The 23332-nt window shown below is 40.2% G+C and overlaps 1 protein-coding gene across 4 annotated transcripts; it reads left to right on the forward strand.

Moving 5' to 3' along the window:
- The first annotated feature begins 1994 nt into the window (after positions 1-1994).
- trib2 (tribbles pseudokinase 2) lies at positions 1995-14083 on the forward strand. 4 transcript variants are annotated; one of them, XM_068022730.1, is made up of 3 exons: positions 1995-2068; positions 3821-4113; positions 10912-14083. In XM_068022730.1, exons 2-3 carry the CDS (start codon positions 3959-3961, stop codon positions 11384-11386), a joined length of 630 nt encoding a protein of 209 aa, XP_067878831.1. In that variant the 5' UTR covers positions 1995-2068; positions 3821-3958; the 3' UTR covers positions 11387-14083. The 4 variants fall into 4 exon arrangements, with proteins under 4 accessions (XP_067878831.1, XP_067878817.1, XP_067878825.1 ...); XM_068022716.1 differs by having other exon boundaries at positions 2005-3388; XM_068022724.1 differs by having other exon boundaries at positions 2005-2309.
- The last annotated feature ends 9249 nt before the right edge of the window (positions 14084-23332 follow it).

The raw sequence follows: 23332 nt of genomic DNA on the forward strand, positions 1-23332 counted from the left end.
TGTGCCTTGTTACCCTCAGTGCTTCTTCGAAGCGGTGCTCAACATGAAGGAGCACTAATTCACCAGCTGAGGGAGGGCAGTAGGGTGTAATCAGCAGCAGGTTTCCTTGCTCACGTTTGACCTGACGCCATGAGAATTCATGGGTTCCAGAGTCAATATTGAGGACTCCCGGGGTCAGTCCCTCCTGACTGTATAACACTGTGATCCCACCTTTGGTAGGATTGTCCTGCCGGTGGACAGGACGTATCCAGGTATGGTGATGGAGGAGTCTGGGACATTGGTTGTACGGTATAATTTGGTGAGTATGACTATGTCAGGCTGAGGCTGTTGCTTGACTAGTCCAACTGAATGGCTTGCTAGGCTATTTCAGAGGGTAGCTAAGAGTCAACCACATTGCTGTGAGTCTGGAGTCACATGCATGCAAGACTGAGTAAGGACAGCAGATTTCCTTCCCTGAAGGACATTAGTGAACCAGATGGGATTTTACTACAATCCAGCAATTTCATGATCATCGTTACTGAGACCAGCTTTTAATTCCAGGTTTATTCATAATTGATTTAAATTCCCCCAGCTGCCATGTCACCAGAGCATTAGTCCAGGCCGCTGGATTACTAGTCCTACAACATTACTACCGTGCTACCATTCCCCATGTGGCAGAATTCAAAGAAATATATTTAGGGTATCAACATGCAGTAATTCAGCCCTTTCAGTGTGAGGAACCAGAGATCCTGAGCACTGAGTAATATAAATGGACAGGAATTTGGCTGGGGGACAGGAAACGGAGAGTAGTGGTGAATGGTTGTTTTTCAGGCTGGAGGAAGATATATCATGGGGTTCTCTCGAGCTCAGTATTAGGACCACTGCTTTTCTTGATATATGGTAATCACCTAGACTTTGGTGTGCAGGGCACAATTTCATAATTTGCAAACAACACAAAACTGTGAGGAGGATAGTGATCGACTTCAAGCGGTCATAGACAGACAGATGGAATGGGCGGACAAGTGGCAGATGAAATTTAATGCAGAGAAGTGTGAAGTGATACATTTTAGTAGGAAGAACAAGGAGAGGCAATATAAAATAAAGACAATTCTAAAGGGGTTACAGGAGCAGAGGTATACATACACAAATCGTTGAAGGTGGCGGGGCAGGTTGAGAAAGCATTTAGTAAAGCATACGGGATCCTGGACTTCAAAAGTAGAGGCATAAAGTACAAAAGCCATATGATGCCAACTTTTTTTTTTAGGAAGTACATGGCATTGAGCCTATTAAATACCTCATATGGACATTGATGCGAGAAACCCTCAAGTTCAATCTTAGCTATTACATATTCTGTGATTGCAATGCATGAATAAACCGAAGATACAAACATTTCCTTTAGCAACCGTGGGTATCAGGCGGGGGGTATACTACATCTTCATTACTTTGGAAAGGAGAGGGAGAAACCCAACAGAAAGAATGCTGTTGCCTGTGGCTTTCTTCCTGCTGCCTACATTCCTCAATGTATTGCGCAAACGTGCCCTCAGCATTCACCTCCTCTATGATAACTATGAATAAAGAGACGCAGCTGCTCGGGATCAGGTTGCGAGCCCACTCACACACCTCGCCGAACCCTCCGCAGCTTCATTGAATACCAAAGTAGCAAGAAAATAGTGCGGCGAACCAGTCTTTTCCCACTCCCGTAATACAAAGCCAAAAGCACAGGAACTCCACTCTTCTTTTGCACTGCTACTCTTAAGAAGCATCGTTCCGTGCCATATGAACTGGGATGCATACAAATCCCTCCAATGCCCTGGAGAGGTTGGAGCTGCACACACGGCGCGGAGGGATATCACCTACTTAACCAAGTGAGAGAGAGCGCAGCCTAATCTGATCAGCAGCGCTGACGCACGGTTTGATTGACAGCTCTGCCATCCAATCATCTGTCCTGGTCTGGGTGATTGACATGTCGGTGGAACCGGGAAGCGGGCCATTTACTTATCAGGTTAGTGTGAGGCGCAGTGGACCGCAGTCAGCGATTGCATTGAATGAGTTTCAGTGTTGCTGCTGACATTATTCAGATTGCAGCCACGTAAGTAACACAGCCAGCGGAAAAATGATGTTTTATGTCGGCTCTTGCTAAAAGGGATCGGCCATCCCTTAAGTTAGAGCAAACCGGCTGTAGATATTTATTTTCTTTTTCGGAATATTTTGTTTTGCAAAAAAAAATTGCATCCAAGGTCGTCATCTCAACAACTGCAGTTGTAGCCATCGGGACTTTCTCAGTCATCGCTGTGTTTGGAACCTAGGCTTGGAGGAATTAAGGCTGCACGGTGGGAACACGATACGATTGATCTCTTTTGTCCTTGACTTGTTACCTTTTTTATTTTTATATATATGCATATATAATAGGTGCTTGCCAATATCGGAAAGTACTCGCCAGCCAAAGACTTTCTCATGAGTGCGTGCGTGCAAAACAAATCCCCTTCAAAGTTGTACTTGGACGTTGCAAAGCAGATGATGAGAGGGTGAATGCCGTACTCTTGTTTGATAGTTTGAGGCTATTTTGTTTCAGCTGCAAAGAGAAAGACGGCGAGAGAGGGGATCGGACGCCATCTAGAGTCGGAGGGCGAGGAGTTGAGTTAAATTCTCCCGTCCGTCGCCACCTGGTTGGCTTGTGTGCAAGTGCCTCGGCCAGTCAGTGTGTGTGTGTGTGGTGTGTGTGTTTTGCTGCGGCGAATGCCCTCACGTAACCACAAGAACAAAAAGCATTGTGAGCTGGCGCTCCACATTCCGCTTCGACAATATCAGGGCTTTGATTGCATTTGACTGTTCGCTTTAAAAGCTGCATTATATGACCCATCCGAACCATCTATGCAAAAGACAAAAGCTGTAGCAATAAACATACAGTCTGCATTATTACTCCAAATGGTGCTTATTGTAAAATAAAGAAATCTCCTTTACTCCTGCTGGGGGAACAAAACACAACTGGACCTACAAGTCTAGACCAAAGTCCGAAAAGAGAGGGGGGAAACGCTCCTACCCGTTTCTGGAGTTTTAAAAAAGACCTTCTTAAACTCTTGTTAGAACTTGAACGCTTGTCAGTGAAGTTTTTAAGAGGACTACTATTTACAGCCCCATGAGCATACAGAGATCCAGTCCAATCAGCATTGTAAGGTATGGACGATCGAGGCATAAGACTCATCACGAATATGAAGAATTATCTTGTGTGAGGACTAGTGACTGCAGCCAGAGTTTCAGCCCGAACCTAGGCTCTCCCAGCCCACCTGAAACCCCTAACTCTTCTCATTGCATTTCTCAAATCGGACAGTATCTATTGTTGGAGCCTTTAGAGGGTGACCACGTTCTTGGGGCTGTGCAGTTGCATAGCGGCGAGGAGCTCGTTTGTAAGGTAAAAAAAACCCGATACCTTTAAACAGTAAAACGCCATTTGCTTCAAAATCAATGACGTGCACACACAATGTAACATAATAACACCAGATGCAACTGTATGAAAGTTCAGCCTCTTTGTTATCGTGACGCTAGAGTCAAAAATCTTGTTGAATCCTTGAAATTTAGTAAATTTCTATAATTAAATCGCAAACTCGGTAATTTTATTCGGTAATTGTATCTATTGGGATTTTGGTAGGGGACATTTCACTGAAACTTTGAAGTTGTACCATGCGGATACGTAACATAGGGGCCATTGTGTTTGATCTATCATAGTCATGGTTTCCTTTAATGTAAAACGATCTATCCGTTGGGCTACTTTACCTTTAATTCTGTATTGCTTCTTGGAGTGGTAGGCAAGGATGCCAAATTTCATTTTATTTTGTTTCCACAGGTATTCGATGTTGGGCGATATCAAGAAACATTAGCAGCTTATTTTTATTTGTCTGCACATGAAAGCATCAACCAGATAACTGAAATTCTTCTAGGGGAGCAAAGATCGTATGTTTTCTTTGAAAAGAGCCATGGGGATATGCATTCATTTGTTCGCACTTGCAAGCGGCTCAAAGAGGATGAAGCAGCAAGATTGTTTTACCAGATAACGTCTGCTGTGGCACACTGCCATGACAATGGCGTGGTACTGCGAGATCTCAAATTAAGAAAATTTGTATTTAAAGACGAGGAACGGTAAGATAGGCAACCCTATGATCGTTTTAGTCCATCGAATATAACGTAAATATTTAAATATAAACCGGCCCACGATTGCATAGTCCGACATACGGCAGCATTAAACAACATTCTGCACTTTGTTTAAACTGTTACACTCATGCTTCAATGATCTTTTGCCAATGACGTTTCCATCAGTTGGTAAATATTTAAGTAACTTATTACGTTGCTGGCTTTGTCTAGATCAACATTTCGGAGACTGAAGTCTCTGATACATACAAATAAATTGGAAACGTCATTTTTTAACTCTTTCATGGAAATTTTGTCCCACGAGTGGGCAACAGAAGTACATGATTACGCTTTCTGTGGAACTATAGTTTGAACGTTTATCTTAAAATGTGCCTTTATTATCAGTCACTGCATTTTTTCCCTCAATGGGAAGGCACACAGCGACATTGGACTCTTCCCTTTGTTAGATCAGCATGCTGGCACTCTTGCTCGAAGCCTGAAATAATGCTGTAGTTTCAGCTCCTTCCGCACTGATTGGGCAGATTGATCAAATCGAGGGTCATCACAACCACAAACTTCATTGACATGGATGGGCTGCCTTGTTACAAGATGAGTGCTGATCCCACGCAATGAAACCTAGGTCATAAACTCTTGCAGATTACAGTAACGGAAGGAGTCTGTTTTGTAGCTAACACATTTGGTGCAAAACTTAAAAGAACTGACTGCGTCAGCCACGTGCTACTGCAGTGTGAATGAATTTGATTCTGCATTTACTGTACACATTAACAATACCGGAGTGTGCGCTAAATACCTACTCGGTATGGAAGAAAATAGCTTAATTTAATACCGATTTCTTATTGTGTTGAGGTTCATTTAGCGTTAATGCAAGGACCATTTTGAACCATCTGCAGCAATACAGTATTGAAGTATTTCATACTTGGTGCAATAGTCATATAGCAGAGGGAGACTTTATGATGCGTCTGCCTTGAATGTACAAATGAACGATGTTTCATTTAATTTAGGGAGATTTAGCAAGTGATTTCTAGGTTGCTAAGAATATAGCTGAAAATGAACAACAGTACAACTATCGTGGATGCTAATAGTTGTAATGCAGGCGTGTGTATATGGGACGAGTAATGCACCTTTTAACTAATAGAAGGTCGAGGGTGCATATTAAATTGGGAATTGAGTGGAATATTTGCCAGTGTGCTGCCGCCCTGTGCAGTGAACAGGCACGATTTCAGCATGTGCTGCAGTACGTGTGTCTGGTGCAGTCGGTAACCGGCTCCCCACGGCAGAACCGCAAGAGCCGAATATTGATTCTAATTGAGCTCAGCAATCGGGGCGCGTACGCACTGCGACCGGTTGGTTGAAAATGCAGCATGTAAAATGCAAATTGTATTTTTGACGGCGACATTTTATTTTGCGATGTGCAGCTTTTAAACGGACTTTATAAACTGGGTACGGGGAGAATCTCGCCGCGTGTCTTGTTTTCTACACGTTGTGGTTCCTGCAGAACTGCCACCGCGCTGCTGCTCACTGAAGTCTGCTATCTCCAGCTAGCTGCCGGTGCATTGTATTTCTCTGAAGCTACATCCATCTCTGAGATTGTGGTCTCCGTGAGGGTGAGCTGAGGCTTACCCTGGTGGCAGGTTCCCCCAGTCTCTATGGCGACAGAAGCGCATTTCCGGCGGGTTGCTCTGCGGTCTCATTCACACAGCAATGGGAAGGCATTGACACACGTAGTTTCCTCTCTGCTACCTAGACAGCTGTTTTGCAATAATCTGGCAAGAGGTTTATTTGGCATCATTTTTTTTTTGTTGCAATTTTAAAGTCACCATTACTTTCTCCCATTAAAGCCTGCCTGAGTAACAGCCAAAGGAGGAGTTGTCAGATTATGTATGCCCTTTTCTTAATTTAAATGGTTAGGAGACGCTAGGTTGCCCCAGTGACATCAAACAGAAGTGTCTTTAAAGGGGCACAGTTAATAAATGAAATCCTAAAAGGGAACTTGCTATTGCCCGTATCTGCCAAACACTCTGGTCCCTTCGATGCCACTGCTTACGGAAGGCCTCCAGCATACCAGTAGGTGCCGCATGCTCCTTCTCTAGGGCCACCAGGCATGGACAAGATTGCAAAGAGAAACAAGTGGCCAGAGTGACTCAGCCTGTATGTGTGGAAGAGGAAGTTGTCTATGGTTATTAATTGCAGCAGTAAGTGTTTAAAACTTTAGTTGAAAGTACAGCAGGCAGGTTTCAAAGTAATCATGCTGGTAAACCAGAATAAAATGCAAAAAAAAATCAACTTTAAAAAAATTTAGTTTTGCTGGCATAACTCCCCAGCTGCTTTTTGTTTTGCACATGCCTTTCTTTTTGATAGCACTTTTTTTTATTGAGCCTGTCTTGACCTTTCATTGATCAGTTGAAATGTCCAGTTTAATAAATTTGTCACCTAAAAATGTTTAATAAGCAACAAAATACCTGAAATTTAAAAAAAAAAAAAAATCCTGCAACTCCTGTTGTATAACTGGGCAGTTGAGAATATGTTGTTCACTGTAAGTATCAGGTATGTGGCTGGCTAATGTCTGCACAAGTGTTTTGGTACTTGCTGATGCTGCAGAGAGGGAGGAAGAGGTGGTAGGAGCTCACAATGTGCTGGTTCTTTGCATTTATTGGTTAAAAGGGGTGTGTCTGCATGCACGTATCACCTTGCTACAAATTTATAATGAGCTGACAAATGCAAATGTTGCAGACAAGTGAATAAACTAATCATTTGCTTGCATAACAAATTAGTCTGTATTTCAACTACTGCGTTGTGTTGAGTCACTTGAGACTTTACATAAATAGCTTGTGGCATCTAGTGGTACAAATGGAGTATGCACTGATGAGCAAATTATCTAATATTTAATACTTTTCGATGTAAAGAATTGTTGGCAGACTCAAATTGCAGGAAAAGGATTCAAAATGCTTAATATTTTAGGTACCACAAACTCACCATCTATATTCCTTGCATATTTTTTAAAAGCTAAGCAGCAACTCTAGGCAAAGCTGAATCCCCAGCAGTGAAATAATGTATCTGGGTACTTTTGGCTTTCACAGCAATTAAATGGTGAGAACTTTTATTGTCTCTTGCTGCAGTTAAAGTACAGTCTTTGTTTACTTGAACAGTTTAGATAGGCATGATAGTAATGTCTTGCTTAATGTTATTAATTCAAACACTTGTCCCATTACATCTCTTCATTTTAAACGAGTGTCATGGGGGTAACCTTTACATAGGTTGCCATGGCTGGTCAGTTTAACTGGCTAAAATGAGCATGAGAAGCTCTTAACCAGAGCATTAAGAAACAGTTGAGAAATATTTCTGATGGAATAAAGTATTCCTTTCCAGAGCTTAGCATGAAGTTCTGTCAATAATCTACTTTGCGCCATCAATTTATTTGAAACATAGATAACTAATTTAAAAGCTTACTTTTTCTAGATTTCATGAGAAAAGTATGGGATTAATAGCCACAGCGTCACTTAGTTTTGAACATTTTACTTTCTTTGAATGCAATGTAGATTGAAAGTGGAGTCTTCTCCAAGTTCTGAGCAATGAATTGTGACTAGTTTGAAGTTTGCCTGCCTCTGTGTATGAGTGTGTTAACTGTTGTTACATTGGGGACAAGTTTACTTGCTTCTAAGGCTGCTTTTGATTTTTTGATATATCCTGAATTGGATTGCCTGGAAGCAATGGATACTACTGTATTTCCTGGCAACTGGGGGCAGGTGATTGCCCAAGATGCATCCCCAGTGGCACAGATGCCCACTCATGGTCTGCTGATTGAGTGACTTCCAACTTCTTCTGCCTAGCTTGGGGTGGATGGGCTGGGTCAACAGCAGAAGGCACCAGGCACAATTCTGGCAGAATTGCTTGCACTCAAGCATTTTGGTGTTTGGAGCAAGGGGAAGTTGTGTTCTAGAACACAAAAGTGTTAGTCTTGGAGTGAGTTACAAGGATTAATATTACAGGTTTTGAAATCATTTTCCAAATTTCGGTACCTACTCTTTCTGACACCAGCAGCAGCTCTGTTTGGAAACAGTGGTTTTTCAGTGTCTCTATAAATTTCATAGCCCCAAATATGTACATACACTATGTTGATTTACACACTTCAGTTTCTTTTGAATTTTTGTCAATAATTTGCTCCATTAGCTGGAGGGAAATATTACCTAGGTTGTAGAATTTTCCATAGCTGCCTTCAGTGCTATTGTTTGGGGATTTAACACACACATACTGGGGGATATGATCGCTTTCTATACTGATTCTCAACCAATCCCCCTTTGAGCAAGAACATTGGAGATTAAGTTCTCCGTCTGGTTGAAACTCTTGAGAGAATAACCTGAGACAGCTGAGGCTGCATTTTTCACATTGAGGTGCAACAGATGTACCACCTCTCCACTGCCGTTATTGCTCTGTAACTGACCGTTTTTCTTCCTTCACCTTTGTGAGTGAAATGATTCATTTTGATTATGGTTTCTGGTACTTAGAGACTTTGGTACCTTGTCCAAGTAGCTATTCTTATTGTATATTCTAAATAGTGAGTGTTGGTGGGAAATTCCGCCATGAGGAGTAGTGCAGCTGACTCCTGTCCTGACCACACATGCACCTTTCCCAATGGTGGCTCCTGGATAATGATCAGGAGCCATTTCTTTTTATATTTTAAAACCAGCTCTGAGGCACTGAGGTGAGCTGTGGATTCCCAGGTTGAGTTAATCTAACAGACCAGAGGTTGAAGTTGTGACTGTATATGAAAAGCTTCTTGTATGGACTTGCAGCAGTATCCATTTGTATGACATGATCTCTGAAAGACTGGAGCTGTGATGAACAAATGTATAATTTTAAAAGATGGCAAAATGTAATGGCTGAATTTTTAACCTGAGGCAGAATTCATTAAGCCTGACTCCCACTAGTCCACTGCTGTGTAACTGCTGAATGTGCATTTCACCAGAGAGCTGTACAAGCTGAGCTTTAATTTCCAAATGAACTGTTGCAACAAGGAGGAGACTGTTCAGATATCAAAATAAATAGCCACATTCCTGTCCAAGTTGTGCAATCACAATTTTTATATTTAGTTGCGTAGTAGTGTTTTGAATTATTTGATTGAATAATGCTTTGTTTATTTGTAGTATTCTTTGTATTTGCAGAGAGCTGTCATTGATGTGGGAGTCTGCCCCATTCAGAGTAGATTGCTGCTGTAATTTTCTCCCAAACAGCATCTATTTTGTTCATATGTTCAGATTCAACAAGCAGTTCCATTGTTAAAGTTGTTGCCTGTTGTATGAATTCTATATTGTATTACTTTTTAACCTTTTATTGTATGACAATTTTTAGCTTTTCCTATCATGTTAGTTTTCAGCTCATATTCATGTAATTTTTTAATAGCTTCCATCTTTGGGCACGTGGGGGTGCTGACAAAATATGCATGCACAATAATATCCTAGGAATTAATGTAGCAAAGAGCTAATGCTGTGACAGCTGGTGCTTTCACATTTCAAGTATAATTTCATGCACAGTATCACTATGGAAACAAACTAAGATAGAAATCCTAAATGCATGAAAGGTTATTTTGAATATTAAAAGCTGTTCTTTAGTAGTCTTTGCATATGCATTAGTTCAGGGTGCACTGTAGAAAAGGTTGTGGAAATTGGGTTTTGTATGTATTGGATGGATTGTATTTGAAAAATAAATGGTTTGAAGACATACTGGAGTGTCTCTCAATTAAGTGGGTGGATTACAGGAAATACTGAATTGGAAACTGAAGCATCACGATTATTCCATGAGTAAGAAGGAAATGTGTTATCTGTGACTTATCTGGTTTTACTTTTTAAGCCAAAAATTATCAGGTCGTGTACATTTTAATTTTATAACCTAGGCTTGCAATGAGTTTGAAGTGTCCATTGTTCTCCACGTAAGGTTGTGTTCTATTCAGAGGTGCTTGCCATATAGGATTTTGTATAAAGGCGTGCTGTTGTTGGTGTTACCTGTAGGATTGCTGTTTTCAAAACGTTCATTCAGAATCTGTTTTCATTTTCCTCTGAAATATGGAGCTGACTGTGCTGCTAGCATCATTCACTGTCTCTGAAGTTCCTAGCCAAGAGATTGGATTGCTGTGTCTGCCAGTACAACTCTGCATCTCCATGTGGCAGATAGCAAGCAGTGAAATACATTTTGATCCACATTCTTCCTTTCTGCTGTTTTCTGAGGAACTGCCTGGTTCTTGGGGGAGGAGGAAGTTTGTGACCTGTCTTGGATGGGAGTTGGATGTATGGGGAACTGTAAGGCACATGAATATCATTTGAACTGCCATGTTATCCCTATATGGTTGAAAGCCCTATTATGGAGACTGGTAGCATTGAGCCATAATGTTGTTGAAAAGTGCTAGGAATGAATTATAGTTTTAGTTATTATGACTAGTAATAGAAGTTCCCTGCCCATGGCATGGAGTGGTATTTAGTTTTTGATGGCTTTTCCATTTATCTTACTAAAACCTGTGTGTAAATATTATCTAATTTCCAGTTATATTTAACCGAGCAAGAGATTTGAAATGGACAGCAAGTAGTTATCTGTTGCTAATGTGAAATGGAGAAATTTTAAGTCTGCCATATCGAGAGTCTATATTTGCACCCATTCATAGTCAATGAGCAAAACAAATCCAGCCTGTTGATTTAAAGTCATTGTCTAATTTGCACAACATGTATATTGGACAGTTTATTTGAAATTCTAGGAAAATGCTGCTTAGCAAGATGTGTTATGATTTTTTTTTCTCTGTTGTAGGACACAAGTGAAGTTAGAAAGCTTGGAGGATGCTTATATCTTGAATGGTGAAGTTGATGCTCTTTCAGACAAACACGGATGTCCAGCTTATGTCAGCCCCGAGATCCTTAACACCAATGGTAGCTACTCTGGTAAGGCAGCTGATGTTTGGAGTCTAGGTGTAATGCTGTACACAATGCTTGTTGGACGGTATCCCTTCCATGATGTGGAGCCAAGTTCACTCTTTAGCAAGATTCGGCGTGGCCAGTTTAACATTCCAGAAACTCTTTCCCCACGGGCGAAATGCCTTATCCGTAGCATCTTGCGTCGTGAGCCTTTGGAAAGGCTAACATCCCGGGAAATCTTGGACCATCCCTGGTTTGCCTCTGATTTCGCAGCTTCTAGTTCCGGATATGGTGCTAATGAAAAAGAAGCAATTGATCAGCTGGTGCCTGATGTGAATATGGATGTTGAGTTGGATCCATTTTTCAACTAAGTTTACCCATAGTATGGGTGTTGTCAAGAAGATATTAACAGCTGGTACCCACCACATGAAGTCCTTCCTGAACTGATTTAACGGTACCTTGAATCGACCTAGCTTGGTAGCAAAAGTGGTGCAGATGTACTGTAACTTAAAATGACTAGCAGGGTGAGACTTCTAAGGTTTAACACGTAGCACAACTAATTAGGTGGTTTTGCTACCAAGTTAGATTGATTGGGAGGAAAAGGCAGTGTAAAATGTTGCAGCTTCTCATCTCATGGAGCCACGGAGAGCGCTGAATACTGCACATGTGCATAACTGTGCAGTTCATCACTCCATTTTATAATGATTGCAAATCACAATAAATAGAAACTTAATTAGCCTCGACACAATGTAACACATTGGCATCGCACTGTTAGATTATTTTCCTTCTCTCATTATTCAGGGAATGTACAATCCTTCTGTAAGAGTCTCCTAAATTGTTTCTGATGTTTTAACATTCTACTTGATGTGATTCATTAAAAAAAAATTTAGGTGCACATGAACCGACATACAATGCGGGTGCTAAAAGTTCTGCTTGTGTTTATATGTAGCTATTTTCATTATCTTGTGTAATTCTTTTTTTCTGAATAAACTAAATATTGTCAGAAAATGAGCATTTTAATGCTCTGTTCCCTAAAGAGGGAATAACTGTTGTCTGTTGAGTGTACAATACTTCAGTGCAGGTTGGCAGGCCCTATTGAAATGAAATATCATATGTTACTTCACTGGTAGGGAAGCCCTTATTGGCAAACATTCAGGGTTTGAAATACAACTACTGGAACCATTGTACTAGTGCAAAGAAAACCGTTTCCTACCCTATAATACAATGTTGCAAGTTTGGTAGTGTATTTATTTTAGACTTCAATATAATTTGTTTTTTCCTACAACTGTGTTAAAATGGTTTTGCTTAAATTCCCGCACTCTTTCTCTCTGCTCATTTGTCCTTCCATTACTGCTAGGTAACAATTGCTGTGGGCTGTGCAAAGGTATGGTAATGAAATTAAGCTATCATGTCCCAGACACAATTTTTATCTAGCCCTCTTGAGACCAATCAAATTTTATTGTGTGGGAAAAAACATACTTATTAAAACAGCAACAAATGCATGTACTGTCTCAGTGATGCTATAGATTGCACAATCATGTCTGCATCATAGCTCCCTGTTTTTGGCAGCTGAAAAGTTGATGGTTAAAGTTGGTGAACAAGTAAATTTTGCAATATCAGTGAGTATTTGTTTATTTAATCAAAATAAAGTCTTTGTCAGCTTTGCCCTGCTGCAAACACAGTACTTCTTACATGTGACAAAGACTTAAAAATTCTTGTGTAAGTGTTAAATACCCATAATTTAGTAATACCACAATACAAGTGAGTTTAAGCTCTCTCACGAGTGAATGAGTAACTGATCAGCGGTCTAATGTTCTTTTCCATAGCTTGGTGCTATATAGTTTAATGAATTCTGAAATTTAATCCTGGATTGGGTATTCAGTCTACTCCTGACAATTCAGTCATTTTTTATTTTAAAAAAAATAAATTTTGAATTAAAATTAAATGGCTTTGAATTAGCAGGATTAGATTGTAATTGTTCTTTAAACATTCCTGTTATTTCAAAGTTGTGCTTCCATGAGGCACCCTACCTGGTGTCTGAAAATTATTTCTGGTGCCTGGGACTGACCGATCATGATGAATATCTGCCATTGTTAGGAATCCATTTGTCAAGTATGTTCCCTTCACTTTGAGCTCAGTGTGATACAGTTGTATGCATAAACATCAGTTAATTTACACTTTTTTTCCCTTTTTTAAAAATGATGTGGTTGTGAAGACATTATGTGCCTAGATTAAATTGTGTAAAAGGTTGTACGATTCAGCTAAAGAGTTGGAATAATACTTTGACAGTTTAGTGACTTACTCATGGCTTTGCCTATGATCAAAATTTTGTGAAAATAAAGTATAACTATGACCTTTTTTACAAAGAATTATATTCAATACATGCACGTTTATGGGCCTATATTTGTAAAACTATTGAGCACAGACAATTCTGCATACAGTATGTATTTCAAACCCTGGATAGGTTGTAGATTTGTTTTTAATTTTAGCTTGTCAGATTACTTTCCTTCTGCTTTCAAATTGCTTTATATTAGGAATTTTTATTCTGCATACTTTTTTTTCCTGTTGTCTCCAGTACCTCAGTTGTTTGATTACTGCCTGTACCAGTTCTGTAAAATGGTCGTGTTCTTGGGTAGGTATACGTGGACTCTGTAGTACGTATCTGTTAACTTGAATTTGTGCTTTTATAGTATGTTGCATGTACGTACAGCTACTTGACCTATTTGGCTTATGGATGCTATTGCCTGCATTTCAGGAGAGCTTGTATATGCCAATTAAAAATACAGAAGAGGATGGTTAATTAACATTCTCATTTGGGGGTGGGGGGAATGCTGCAGCTGACCTGCCAAGTGTTAATTTAAAATTTTTCAAAAAAAACCACAAGAAAATGGGAGTGAATTCATATTCACTCTATGGATGGTGCTATGTTGAGAGGGACTACTTGTCTTTGTTTCAGTCTAAAGGGGAACAGAGGAGACTGCATGGTGGGTTTTACTGCCTCTGGTGTTTGTATTGTATTTGGTTTGATGTTTTGTCCTAATCTTCTTCAGTAAATAAATTGTGAATTGCACAACTAACTTGAGTGCTGCTATTTCTTCGAGATTGGTGTACGTTCTGTTTTTCTTTTGTGACCAAAAAGTGGAAATCCTTCAACCAATGGGTATGGTTCCAGCTGTACTCTTGGGAGGGTGGGAGAGAAATACAATGGGATATATATGGAGATTGGGTAGTAAGCATTACTTTTTACACCCACTGTTTCCCTGTGGCTAAATGTAACATCTGGGCAGAGACAATGCTCATATTACATGGCTATCAAATTTGTGTTGTGATATCTGTTGACACTTCTGAATAATTTTGGTTTGTTTATTCCAATAATTTGTTCCAATGTCACAACAACAGATTATCTGATCATTATCACATTGCTATTTTTATAAGCTCGCTGTCTACAAGTTGGCTGCCGTCATGGGCTGTAAAGTGCTTTGGAACGTCCTGTGGTCATGAAAGGCGCTTTATAAATGCAAGTCGTCTTAAAATTGTTCCAGAGAACCAGGGTTTGGAATTGCATCACTTCTATGTTAATTTCAGCATTCTCATTATTTTCTTTTCCCTTTTTGGTCTTCTCACCCCCACCCCTTCAACCCCAGCAATCCTGGTTGTAATTTTCAGTGAGCAAGGCGCTGGAGCCCGACCCAGCTCTAGTTTCTAAAATCGGGATATTTGCATAAAACTCGTGTGCCCATACCAGTATTGGCTCATTTTTGAGTGTCTGGAATGGCTGCAAAGTGCAAGGCTTGCAGGCCACATGACCAAATGGGTAAATCAGCTTCTAAAAGCATTTGAGTTAAAAATCAGCCAACTTCATTTTGGCAGCTTTTCACCTTCTGCAGTATTCCAGGTTAAGTAAACTATGAGCCCTATCATAAATGCTATTTTAATGATCTGAACACCAGAATCTTCCTGATGCTCACTTCCTTTGGGGCAGAGGAGGTGGGAGCAGTGGAAATTTTAGCTAATGCCATCCCACCAGCTCTGCCTCATTTTTGAAAGGCTGTTTTCTAGGAGGGCAGGTGGAACCTCTGCTCCTGGGGGAAACTCCAGCTGCCAGCTCTTCAAGGCAGAGACTGATTTGATTATTAACTGGCTCCATTCATTTTTTTTTTTTTGTTTTCACCGCCATCATCTGCTGGAAAACTGACGTACACCTCTGGTTCTGAGGAGCTTTGGGTGACTTTTTCTGGTTTGTGAAGGAAAATTCTGCTCTGACCCTGAAAGAAATTTGAAGACTCGACCACACAGTTTATTTTAAATAATGAAATATAGCACCTCACCTGTCCTTACCTGAACATAACAGCAGTATTACATGCATTTTTTTAATAGCTTTTTTTCCCTAAATATATAGCTTGGCTGAATTGTCAATCCATTTGTCTTTTTTTTTAAAGCAATACTGACTTCTAAAGTTACAAAGCCAATTTTTAAAACTCATTGAATAGTGTGTTAATAGCACTAACCACATGCAGGAGTAGGCAGGCCTTTTGTCCCTTTTGGTTTTTTTTACACTAGATAGTTGGGTTTAATAACAGTTTTGTGCCAAAAGGAGTGTTCATGCCCCCATTATCTGGAACGCATCTATTTCTGACACTTATTTAAATAATAACATAGCCTGGGAATCAAACCCATCCACCCTATGCAGCTACTGAAATATGATGCATGTTGCCATGTGAATTTTTCTTTGTGGAAGATGGACAGAAATTGGGCTTTGCAGATGATGTGCAGCCTCTGAGCACTGGTTGTTTTTTTAAAAATTAGATTATGTGATTGGTGTACAGTTTACACAGTGAGAACATGTATTTCTCTTCATTGTTTGATCATGGAAAACAAAATGACAACATGAGTTTTTGCTTTAAATTTCTCTTAGCTTAATCCTAAAATAGTTCAGGTTTTCAAACAGTAAAAAGTATTTTTTTGCTGCTGAATGCCAAATTTGCAATCTACTCTGTAAACTGCCTCCCCAACTTAAATCTGTGAAGTGGGGGATCAGTCTACCACACTGACAAAATTACCATCTTGGGTTGAGAGCCCACTAACCTTGTGGGTACAATAGACTTCGCAGCTTCTTCATTAACTGAGAGTAGAATGAAATAACAAAATGGGCAACCAGTTGTTGCAAAGAGTCATTCTCTCAATGTTAAAATGATGATTGAGATTATAGATAACGACTGCCCCTCCAAGTAGATTCCTATCATCAAGACTAGCTCTCAACTAGTGGCTGGTTTATTGGGCAGAAATGTGCACGGGCTTGGGAATTAATCCCATAACTGGTGAGTCTAGCATTATTGAACTATTGTAAGTTTGTTTTCAAAGTGAACTGGAGCAACCCAAACAAAAATCTGATTTTCCACACATATCGAAGCTCTTTGCTGAATGTTACACTGTCACATCGAATACTGTTGTAAAAATGAATCTCCTTGATGAAGGGAAGTACTTTGTACCATTCCTAGATGTTGTTATCATGGTGTCACGCACACCGGAAGTGCCCTACAATCTATAGACTAACCGAAGAGGTATGAAATACTGTCTTTTTAAAAAAAAAATGAACCTTTGTTCACTTTTTAAAATAATTGTCCAAAATGGCCACCAAAGGACAAATCTTCAAAGGTAAGAGGTGTCAATTGCACTTCATCCTAAGACATTCCTGGATTGAATGTTGCTTTCTGAAACAAAGAAGGTGTGAAATAGCCACGTCCTGGTCCATTGTGCGATCACCCTGGGGAAAAGATGAGAACGTCTCCTACCAGAAGGTGAGAAGTAAAACAGCTGTCTTTTTTTAAAAAAAAAAGACAGCCTCAAGTCAGGGCGAGGGAAGCAACATTTCGTAGCTTGTGTTCAGCAAGCCAGAAGGCATGTACTCTGCTGTAAAATCCTATATCTACATTAGACAGCAATGAACCCGAAATGTCCCATTGTCATCAACTGAACTTGCAATGAAGAGTGTGTTGTGGAGAAAAACACTACTTAATCTGTAACCTCCACAAAAGTATGGGCTTGTCATATTGGATCTTTTCCTTTTAACTCTGTACTGGCTTTTACTTAAATTATTGCTACATAAGTACTCTTGCAGCTTTCAACATTAGGTTCCACTATTTCATCTGCTATTCATGTCAGGCTAATGGGTTTATAAATTGCCTGGGCAAATATGTTTTTTAAAAAAATGTGATATGTATTCCTACTTCTAGCCATCTAGAACTTTAACAGTCCCCAGTAGTTCTGCCATGATGAGGGTGTCCCCCATGTTTCATCCACAACCCTCTTAAGTACTCTTGGATATGTCATAAGATCAACTGCAATTTTCCTTTAGTTCCCTTAATGTAACAAGTTAAATCTGCCATATTGACTTAATTTCTGTTGTACATTCAGTATAAAAAAATTAATAGTTAATAATACCCTCTACTGCATATCCCTGGAAAAACATTCAAACAATCTTTAATTTCACTGCAGTTTTCAGTTTTATCCTTCTTGCTGAAATTGAGATCAATCTAGTATTGTTTTTAACATCTTTAGTAATACTCATCTCTGGGTCTTTTCTTCTCATTTTAGATATAATCTTAGATATAGTACGCGACCTGTTCCCTCATTCTGTTAGATCAAATTTGATTTCTATCTTGTGTTTATCTACCCGTTTTGGCTCCATAACCCTTAATATCATTGCTAAGCAAAAATCTTTTTATAAAATTTTTTATTAAGCTAGCCTCAATGACTTTTTGGGGGCAAGAAGTTCTAGATTTCCATCACCCTTTATGTGAAGAAGTGCCCTTGACACCACCCCTGAACAGCCTAGCTCTACTTCCAAGGTGAAGTCACCCATTCTTGGCTCCCTATGAGAATTATTTATTGGGACTAATAAGAGCAACAGTTGAACTAAAAGGATTCAACAACTGACGCTGCAGTGTTCAGTGATAACTTATTGCACTGTGGGTTTCAATGGAAGGAGTCCATTTACTATTAAGCATTGCAATATTTCAAGTAATGGCATGCTTCAGCAAGACAAAAGCCTGGTTGTGGTAATCTAGATTGGTACTCTGGCCAGTTTACCATTGCAGTAGACAAATGTAAAAATTGCTGAAGATACTTTGGATCCAACAGGACAACTTGTAGGGACTAATCTTTCCAGCATGTGCATAAAAACATGTCGTTTGCCTCTTGGAATGTAATACCGCGCGACTAACGTGTCAAAACTGATGGGTATCACTGCTAACTTGTCAAAACAAGCTTTGTTAGTCATTTGGATTGGATTTTTCAATTTTTCTACAAAACTAGTCAAATCCCATATGTTTAAATGTAAATATAATTCTTTTATTTTTCCAACAACTTATATTTATATTAAACTTTTAATGCAATAAAACATTTCAAGGCACTTTATGGGAGCATTATAAAACAAAATATGATACCAAGCCACACAAGGGGCTGGATGTTATTTGCATGCTGAGCTTTAAACTCTGCAGCCTTCTGACTTGGAAGTACCGCTGCACAGCCCCCGCGATATTACGTGCGGGGGCTCATTTAAGTAGAGGGAGTGGAGCGGCCGCCCCTGATGACATAGAGGGGATGGCCACCGAGTCCATGGCAACAGCGCTCAGTGCCGCTGCACAGGTGCCGGCGCCATTTTTAAAGCGGTTCCAGCCCTTCAGCGATATTTCAATAGTTAAAGGTCGCGGTCTCTGGGAAATAACTAAGATTTTATTAACACTCTAAATTCTGTCTCCCACCCCACAATGGGTAATTTATATACTAATCTCTCTTTCCCTCTATAAGTAACTTGTTTTGATATCCTGAACATTCCCCCCCTAAGGTTCTCAGAATTCCATACGAATGGTGGCAGTAAAAAGAAGCAGCGTGGGACGGCCGCCACCTAGAGTCATAGTCATACAGCACTGAAACAGGCCCTTCGGCCCACTGAGTCTGTGCCGACCATCAACCACCCATTTATACTAATCCCACAATAATCCCATATTCCCTACCACATCCCCTCCTACATTAATCCCATATTCCCTACCACCTACCTACACTAGGGACAATTTACAATGGCCAATTTACCTATCAATCTGCAGGTCTTTGGTGGTGGAAGGAAACTGGCGCACCCGACGGAAACAGGGAGAACTTACAAACTCCACACAGGCAGTACCCAGAACCGAACCCGGGTCACTGGAGCTGTGAGACTGTGGTGCTGACCTGCAGGTAAGTTTATTTGTATATCATTTAGGTTCATTTTAATATGTGGATGAAGGTCACTGAGGTCCCCCCGCCGCCGATAATATGCGGTAGGCCCTTCTCGACATCGCGGGTCGAGGCAGGCCTCTCCCTGCAGAATTTTACCGCCTCCCACCCCCCCCCCCCCCCCCCCCCCCCCCGTGGCGCCGAGGGGCTGGTAAAATTCAGCCAAGGAGATATTAGGTCAGATGACCAAAAACTTGGTCAAAGAGGTTTTGAGGAATGTCTTGAAGGAGGAACGCAAGGGAAGGAAATCCAGAGCTTAGGGCCTAGGCAGCTGAAGGCATAGTCACCAATGGTGGCTCAATTAAAATTGTGGATGCTCAAGACGTCAGAATTGGAAGAGTGCAGATATCTCTGAGGGTTGTGGAGCTGGAGGAGTTTACAGAGCTAGAGAAAAGGGCAAGGCCATGGAGAGCTTTCAAAACAAGGATGCGAATTAACAAAGTTTTAACCTTGCTACAGCTTGCTGTTAGCAAAAGTGTGCTTCTCTCCAGACCAGCAATTACAATATGCTTATCATACTCCTTGATGAGAAATTAAATGAGCAGCATCATTGGTGTTTACTGAAGGATAATGTGTTTGCATGGCTTGCTTTGGCGACATTAACTGCCAGCCTATGAGTTTTACTGTGTGCTTATGCTGTTTTTGGTTATGATCAGATCTGACCATGTTAACTGGATTACAAAATATGAGTTCAGTATGGATAAAGTAGGGTTTGTTTTAGTGTTTTATGCCCTTTAAATATTTTCATTTCTACTTGAAATGTCAATAAAAATCTGATTTGAAAATGAGCCTGCAGTGTTGAATGGCAGTATAAATCTCTCATGAGTATTGAGGTTGTGTTTTTAAAAAAACAAAGTAAAATGCTACAAATGGTGCCAGTGAACTTGTAATGCGACTTTCCATTTAGGATTCCTAACAGGCATATTTTCAGTACCCTTACATCAACTCGAAATTCCTGTAATGCACCATTATAAGTGCAGTATATGTTTGTTCTATGGCCCTGTGGCTATTGTAAATAAACAAATGCTGCCAGTGCTCCGATATTTTGTCCAAGCTCTTGCCATTTACCATGTTTTCCTGCATTTCTATTTCTGTATATCTTGTTTATGCAATAAAAAACCTAAGTTTCCACATTTCATGGATTCACTTTTGCAGACATTTTAAAAGCTAAAGTCATACATATTGTTTACGTGTGTTTTTCTTTACATTTTGCTCCACGACTTTTACTCTTCACTTCCTCTGACCTTGCAGTTTTTTTTTTCATTTATTAACGTTCATTCTCTGAATATGGGTATCGCTGAAAAGGCCAGTATTTATTGCCTATTCCTAGTTGCCCTTGAGAAGACGGTGAAGCTACCTTGAATAGCTGCAATTCATGTGGTGAAGGTGCTCCTACAATGCTGTTAGGTAGGGTCTTCCAGGATTTTAACACTGTGAAGATGAAGGAATGGTGATATATGTATATATGATTCTTGTTGCTCTTCTGTTTATCTAATCACATCATCTACTTGTTTGCTCTGCTTCTCTCTACCATCATGGATATCTGTTCAGTTTTGCTGTTTGGTGGGTCTATCTCAACTGTCTCTGAAACATACAGCAATAATTGTGGGTAATTTTAATCTTCCCATTGATAGGACAAATCAAATTGGCAAAGGTAGCCTGACGGATGAGTTCTGGAACCTATTAGGAAGCAGATTATTTGTATAATGAGACAGGATTAATCAGATAAACAGCAGAAAATCAGGAGACAAAAGGAGGAAGGAACTTAAAACAATCACTTATCACTAGAGAAAAAGATATGGGAATACTAATGGGACTAAAGGCTGACAAGTCTCCTGGACCTGATGGCCTGCATCTGAAGGTCTTAAAGGACGTGGCTGCAGAGATCATGGATGTATTGGTTGTAATCTTCCAAAATTGCCTGGATTGTGGAAAGGTCCCAGCAGATTGTAAAACCACATATGTAACACTTCTGTTCAAGAAAGGAGGGGGACGGGAAGCAGGAATCTATAACTCAGTTAGCTATTTAGATTTCCAAAAGGCATTCAAAAAGGTGCCACATAAAAGGTGACTACACAAGTTAAGAGCTCATGGTGTTGGTGGTGATATGTTAGCGTGGATAGATGACTGGCTATCTAACAGAAAACAGAGAGTCTGGAAAATGGTCATTTTCAGGATTGCAAACTGTAACTAGTGGAGTGCCACAAGGATCAGTGCTGGGACCTCAACTATTTGCAATCTATATTAATGACTTGGATGAAGGAACCGACGGTATTGTAGCCACATTTGCTGTTGATACGACGATAGGTAGGAAAGCAAGTTGTGAGGAGGACACAGAGTCTGCAAAGGGATATAAAAACAAGAAATGCTGGAAATAGCAAGTCTGGCAGCATCTGTGGAGAGAGAAACAGAGTTAACATTTCAGGTCAGTGACCCTTCTTCAGAACTAACAAATATTAGAAATGTAAAAGGTTATAAGCAAGTAAAGCGGGGGTGGGGCAAGAGATAACAAAGGAGAAAGTGTAAATGGGACAAGGTCACAGAATAGCTGACCAGAAGGTCGTGGAGCAAAGGCAAACAATATGTTAATGGTGTGTTGAAGGACAAAGCATTAGTACAGATAGGGTATTAACGGACTGAAAATTGAACAGCAGCAAGTACAAACATGAAAAAAAACAGTATTTTGCTTTTATTTATGCAAAGGGAGATAGATCAGTTATGTGAGTGGGCAAAAATTTGGCTGTTGGAGTATAATGTGGGGAAAATGTGAGTTTGTCCACTTTGGCAGGAAGAATAGAAAAACAGAATATTATTTAAATGGAGAGAGACTGCAGAATGCTGCAGTACAGAGGGATCTGGGTCTCCTTATACATGAATGTCAAAATGTCAGCATGCAGGTACAGCAAGTAATTAGGAAGGCAAACAGAATGTTGGCCTTTATTGCAAGGGGAATGGAATATAAAAGTAGGGAAGTCTTGCTACAACTGCACAAGGCATTTGGGAGACCGTATCTAGAGTGCTGTGTACAGTTTTGTCAACTTATTTAAGGAGAAACATATTTGCATTGGAAGCAGTTCAGAGAAGGTTCACTGGGCTGATTCCTGAAATGAAGGGTTTGTCTTATGAGGAAAGGTTAAGCAGGTTGGGCCTCTACTCATTGCAGTTTAGAAGAATGAGAGCTGATCTTATTGCAACATATAGGATTTTGAGGGGCTTTGACAGGATAGATGCTGAGAGGATGTTTCCCCTTGTGGGGGAATCTAGAACTAGGGCTCACAGTTTCAAGTTGAGGGATCTCCTATTTAATATGGAGATGAGGAGGAATTTCTTCTCTCAGAGGGTCATTAGTCTGTAGAATTCTCTTCCCAGTGAGCAGTGGAGTCTGAGTTATTGAATATATTCAAGGCTGAGTTATACAATCTTTTGATCTACGAGGGAGTCAAGGGCTGTGGGGGAAGGCAGGAAAGTGGAGTTTCGGCCACAAGCAGATCAGTCATGATCTTATTGAATGGTGGAGCAGGCTTGAGGGACCGATTGGTCTACTCCTGCTCCTATTTCTTATATTCTTATGTTCTTACGTAAAAGTGATGCATTCCTACTGTAGAAAACTGCTATTCCATATTGGAGATTGGTTGGTATAGCTGGAATTATTGCAGAGGAGAAAAGAGTGATGATTGATTACTTCTGGACGGAGCGAGGAAGACCTGAAGGGATATTGGGCTCAAATAATATGGAGCTGAGGGAGTGAGAAGTGATGCAGAAAATGGTAGAAGAAGAAGCATAGAATAAGCAGTGCAGCTCTGAGTTAGCAAAGAAGATGATAAATCATTTTGTGGTAACATTTTATAAATAGCAGATCTTTTGTGCTGTTGCATATACTGGGTCAGACAATACTGTTTTATAATTAGAGCATTGTACCATATAACTCTCAATGTATCATATAATAAATCTCCTGTGGCAATGATGATTGGTTTATCATCATGCTTCTACAGTCAAAGCGCAGCAGTGATTCACCCGTCACCATGGTGCAACAAATTTATTGAAGC

Source organism: Heterodontus francisci, chromosome 3, assembly GCF_036365525.1.
Source record: "Heterodontus francisci isolate sHetFra1 chromosome 3, sHetFra1.hap1, whole genome shotgun sequence".
Lineage (NCBI taxonomy): Eukaryota > Metazoa > Chordata > Chondrichthyes > Heterodontiformes > Heterodontidae > Heterodontus > Heterodontus francisci.

Excerpts from the sequence above, each read along its gene's own strand:
- trib2 (XM_068022716.1), top strand. The coding sequence starts at position 3,116 with ATGAGCATACAGAGATCCAGTCCAATCAGCATTGTAAGGTATGGACGA. Across the intron at positions 3,389-3,820 it reads GCGAGGAGCTCGTTTGTAAG|GTATTCGATGTTGGGCGATA; the intron begins GTAAAAAAAACC and ends TTGTTTCCACAG. Across the intron at positions 4,114-10,911 it reads GTATTTAAAGACGAGGAACG|GACACAAGTGAAGTTAGAAA; the intron begins GTAAGATAGGCA and ends TCTCTGTTGTAG.